At 39.3% G+C, this 5,252-nt stretch overlaps 1 protein-coding gene across 1 annotated transcript; it reads right to left on the reverse strand.

Moving 5' to 3' along the window:
- Positions 1 to 1,262: 1,262 nt before the first annotated feature.
- On the reverse strand, positions 1,263 to 5,184 carry LOC112459687 (E3 ubiquitin-protein ligase HECW2). Its single transcript, XM_025023936.1, has 7 exons — positions 4,851 to 5,184; positions 4,561 to 4,759; positions 3,929 to 4,455; positions 3,502 to 3,839; positions 3,233 to 3,433; positions 2,141 to 3,100; positions 1,263 to 1,569 (listed from the first exon to the last, which is right to left on the reverse strand). The coding sequence occupies exons 1-7, from the start codon at positions 5,022 to 5,024 to the stop codon at positions 1,458 to 1,460; spliced, it is 2,511 nt and encodes an 836-aa protein (XP_024879704.1). The 5' UTR covers positions 5,025 to 5,184; the 3' UTR covers positions 1,263 to 1,457.
- Positions 5,185 to 5,252: the final 68 nt, after the last annotated feature.

A 5,252-nucleotide genomic window follows, 5' to 3' on the forward strand; every position in this document is an offset into this window, starting at 1 on the left:
GATTTAACTATTAGTTAGTTTATCAACAGATTGGAACAACCGGCCCGAGCTCCGCTAACTTAAGGAAATCTGAAACAAGAAAAGTTGTGAGATTTACGAGATCCCAGTGTGTACAACGTAACGACTGCATCAACGAATCGCATAGATTGCAAGCATAATCTTCTACATCAACAAATCACATAGATTCGTGAAAGTTTAAAGAGAGAATATTCAATCGTTATGCTATTTCACACAATAAATTAAACGCATCGTCCGATCGAAAATTCTGAGAGATTGTAAAGCTGTAGATTGTTTAGTTTCTTTTACATCGCATATCCGATATCCATTATTAATTCGATTTGAATAAATTGAATTAATAATGACTCACATAATTCACAAACCGTTAGGCCTATACAAAATCTTGTTCTATTTTTCTTAACAAAAAAACCCACGAAAGTGTCCCTCTCCGATTTTGATGAGCTTTTAGTACGTTATTCTCTAGATGAAAAAAGGGACACATATTTTTTTATACGTGCCCATACGCGTGTTTAGGGGGGTAAAACACCCCTTTGAAAAAAAAATCGGTTTTCCTCTTTCGGGCCGAATATCTCCGAAACTATAAAAGATAGAAAAAAATTTTTTAAACAAAAGTTGAATGATTTAAAGAGCACTTCTAGAATAATGACAAAATAAAACTTTAAGAAAAACTTTAAGAAAAATTAAACAAAATAAAACTTTAAGAAAAACTTTAAGAAAAATTGAAAAAATTAAAATAAATTTTCAATTTTTCTTAAAAAATAAAAATTAAACAATTTTTTATCATTGTTTTAAAATACTTTTGTTTAAACATTTTTTTCTGTCTTTTAATGATTTCGGAGATATTCGGCCCGAAAGAGAAAAACCAATTTTTTTTTAAAGGGATATTTCGCCCCTTAAACACGCGTATGGACATGCATGGGCGTGTGATTTCTGCCCAGTGCTCTGACTGTCAACGTGAAGAAATTCAAACAAGCGCGGATAAACGGCGGGAGTAACTATGGCCGGTATTCATAGTCGGTTCTTATTTCAAAACCGTCTTAAGTAATGTCTTAAGATGCTAATAAGATTGGCTCTTAAGATTGGTTCATGACATCTTAAGATTGTACTTAAGACGGTCTTAAATATAAGAATCGACTATGAATACCGGCCTATGACTCTCTTAAGGTAGCCAAATGCCTCATCATCTAATTAGTGACGCGCATGAATGGATTAACAAGATTCCCACTGTCCCTATCTACTATTTAGCGAAACCACTGCCAAGGGAACGGGCTTGGAAAAATTAGCGGGGAAAGAAGACCCTGTTGAGCTTGACTCTAGTCTGGGCAAAAATGGGGGAAAACACTTCCATGGGTTTCCTTGTTAGAAGAAAATGCAACCTGGATGGTTATAATTCTATCAATTGTACAAATTCTTTATAATTACAGACCCAATTCGTCGCCTTATTCTATACCAAACGTATTTGTCTCTTCTACAGCCAACAGCAGCTTTTCATATAAAATCTCGGGTGTAGGATAAGGTGGAAGATCCAAGCGATTAAAGCACGTGTGAGCCCTGAAACGACAATGACGATAGATCATAGATATTGCGAATTTATACGGAAAATAAAAAAAAAACAAAATATAGAGTGCTTAAAGACGTTCTCTCGTCTTTATACTAGAGAAAATCGATTTTCTTAGGATTTTCTTGAAACTGTGAATTATGTTAATTTAGGTGTGCTTTATGCGTCGTATAAATTTCAGTACCTCTTCCGGTATAAAAAATCAAGATACTGAGCCTCAAAGTTTCAACTTTTACTAATGAAAAGGTTTTCCAGGCCAAACGGTAAGAGATACGAGGTTGGCCAAGAGGACTAAAGTTGCTCCTCTCATCGAGTTCTATAAGGAAAAAATGCCAAAACTAAAAAAAATTAAATTTAAAATTTTTTTTGAAACTTTGAGGCTCAGTATCTTTATTTTTTATCCCGGAAGAGGTACTGAAATTTATACCACGCATAAAGCACACCTAAATTAACGTATATTCACAGTTTCAAGAAAATCCTAAGAAAATCGATTTTTTCTAGTATAAGGACGAGAGAACGTCCTTAATGCAGCCATTATTAGCGGATTAAAAGAAGATTAAATACCTTGGCAAACTGTTTGGCCTTCCCCATTTTTCGATGCAAAATTTCCTTGGTCCTGTGGATCCACGCAAAGCCGCAAATCCCTCGTATGGAATACTCGAGGTGCCGGTAACAAATTGCAGTAGTCTTAGACGTTGCTCATTGGTAAATCGACTTATGCTGCTCCAGAACCACTCCACTACCGGATGCGCATCGTGATAACCGCTCCTGTATTCGGTGTGCGTTCGCCAATCGTTTAGGTCGATTTCAGCCGCACCCGCGATAACCAGCTCTAACTCACGGGCATCGAAAACGGATACTAAACGCGGATCCACCACTTCATAAAAGCCACGAACCAACGATTCCGTTTGTTCCGCGACGCCACGCTCGAGACGCCAACGTACTACTCTCTCGAGATACTCCTTTTTATTCTTTTCAGTAACCGCGATATTTCTCCCACCTGGCTTCAACTCGCGTTCGGCGACTCGTCCCAAAAGTTCCTCCGTTACTGAGAAAGTTAATTCTAACGGTTCGATACTGATGTCCTTCTCTTTGATCCACATTAAACTCTGATGAAATTCTTGGTCTAAGCTCTCCAGGTCGCTCAAACTCGCCGGTATCCTTAAAAGAGCCTTATAAAATGGTCGCGTGAAGAACGCGTCGAGTAGGTACTGATGAACCAATGCTAAACCCAGAACTCTGCCCGAAAATCTGAACCAATCGTGATAGTTGTCCACAAAAGCCGACATCGGCGAGATTTGCACCGTGTAAGTGTCATTGGCTGAATATTCAAACAATCCGTAATACGGATTGAACAGTTCGCGTGATAAGTGAAAAAAAAATTCTCGGGATGGCCCGCCGTAATCCAATCCTTCTTCATGATCAAAGATGACCACCAGTTTACCTTTCTGCAGATCCTTCTTTGATGCAGCCATTATACGCGTAAAAGCATCTTCGAGTAAATGTTCCCTTCTGATGTGTAATCTGTACAGGTAATAAAATTTTTCGATAAACGCAATTCTCGGAATATATACTGACACACACACACCCACGCACGCACGCACGCACACACATATATATATGTATATATGTATATGTATATGTGCTGAAACGCACTTTAATTTACCCGGTCCTTGCCCGTAACCTTTGCTTTCCAGTTTTCGATAAAAAGTTCGAAGTTTAGCTTCGAAATCTCTCCTGTACGGTGCGGGAGCTCTGGCAGAAGCTCTTGTCAGTCCAGGTGATGCATGCGGGCTACCGAGCGGAGATCTACCCATACTACCAGGTACATAGGACATTATTTCTTGCTCGAATAAACTGTAAATAACATGATATTACTGTATGTATAAGCCAATAAAAGATATATTGGAGCATTCGTTTTCTACCTTAGCAATAATGCTAAAGGAACGTCGTGGCCCCATCTTTGTAACGCTGAAGTTCCTTCGACTCTTATAGTATTAACTTTCTCTCGAAGCGCTATATTCTGTCCTAACGCAGAATGCCTTTCCTTTAGAATATCCATTATATTAGGCTGACGTAGAAATGCAACTACTTTGTCGTTGTAGGCCACAGGTATGTCGGGAGTAGCGGTTACAGACGCTTGTTGTGGCCTGGGCGGTGGAACGGGAGCTTCGTCTAGCAATGTTCGTATATGAGCGGCTTCTGTAGGTAATCGTGGATCGATAAAAGACGTAGCCTTCCTAGCATGACATATGAAAAATCTCTGAAATCACAAGACTTGATGATCAATATCACGCAATCACACAGGTCCTCTCTCTTCCTCTCTCTTGTGAAATTTGATCAAAAACTTACTTTGCCTGTCCTGTCGAGCTTTGATTCATACCCTCTTGGAAGTTCCTTGGTTGGATCGGCAAAGACATTAATTAAGGCAACTAAATCTCTATTGTGCTCGTATCTTGGGAAAACTATCGGATCCCTTCTAACTCTATTGATCATGTGTTTTAAACTTGGATTACGGTTGTACACTTCCATAGCATCTGCGTTGGTATGCAGCACGGTAAAGAAGTCGGGCCGTGTTAGGAATAATACCGGTGGTATCGTGGTGATATCGAATGGCTCAGATTCGCTCCTGTCAGTACGGTCATTCTGCCGCTCGGTATTGTCAAAAGAATTATCGTTTGAGCCGTTAGCTTCGCGATCTATATTGTCGGGACGCGAAATAGTTCGTCGCACACTTTGGTAACGCCTGTCTAATTGTTGTCTTCGTAGGTCGCAACCGGTATTACGTGTCGTCAAGTTTGGCCTTTGCCACGTTGTTGTTCGATTGATGTGATCTATGTAAAATACTCGGCCGTGGCTGTCTATTCTCGCTTCCCATGCTAAAATATATATGACGATTAATCAATTAACATCGAGAGAAAAGTGTGGAAAATACGAAGTATGCGCAGAAGTATGAGCATGTAGTAGGTATTATATTTACTTACATGGAGGCAGAGGTTCCTCTGAAGATAAAGATACGTTTGACGTTTGGCATACAGGCAATGGACACAAAGGTTTGGGTCGATGTGTAGGGGTAGGCGGACACTCCAGTTGATTAGCCATTGTCGATTCTGGCCTTTCTCGTTGTCTGTGCGATCTCGGTGAACTTAATAGAGCGATACTTTTTGTAACTGCCGTTCTTAACTAAAACGTTACAGATAATCTACATGTAGTCTAGATTACTCTAGATGCAACTGCATCGTATTGAGTAATAATTAAGTTTCACAATCTCAACCTTGAGATTTGAGGCTTCGTCAACATCTACAATCTCGAATCCAAAACAATCTTCAGGGTGCAACGGCGTGGGATGCCTTTGATGTCGTTTAGGTAGCTCTGGTGCGCCGCTTGGTAATGCGTTGCTTCTATGTAACGGTCGATGCGCTGCTCTTGGTGGAAGCGGTGGTGGCATTGGATACAGAGTTTCGTATAAAGATTCGAGAGACGAGTGACCACCTGTACTGCGCCATAACTGATAATATTCCGCTCCTTCTTTCGTTACAATTCCGTTAGGTCTGAACTGTCTCTGAAATAAAACAGTCTTGTTTTTACAAATTTATTGTAAAACAAAAAAATTAAGACTAAAAAATATAAAAATATAAAATATAAAATATAAAATATAAAATATAAAATATAAAAT

The sequence above is a fragment of the Temnothorax curvispinosus genome, unplaced genomic scaffold (assembly GCF_003070985.1).
Source record: "Temnothorax curvispinosus isolate PA1 unplaced genomic scaffold, ASM307098v1 QBEX01010053.1, whole genome shotgun sequence".
NCBI lineage: Eukaryota > Metazoa > Arthropoda > Insecta > Hymenoptera > Formicidae > Temnothorax > Temnothorax curvispinosus.

Bases quoted from the DNA above. Each gene is read 5' to 3' on its own strand.
- LOC112459687 (XM_025023936.1), bottom strand. From the start codon at position 5,024: ATGCCACCACCGCTTCCACCAAGAGCAGCGCATCGACCGTTACATAGA. The intron at 3,840-3,928 runs GTAAGTTTTTGA...TTGTGATTTCAG, and splicing joins AGCTCGACAGGACAGGCAAA to AGATTTTTCATATGTCATGC. The intron at 3,434-3,501 runs GTAGAAAACGAA...TGTTATTTACAG, and splicing joins CCTTTAGCATTATTGCTAAG to TTTATTCGAGCAAGAAATAA.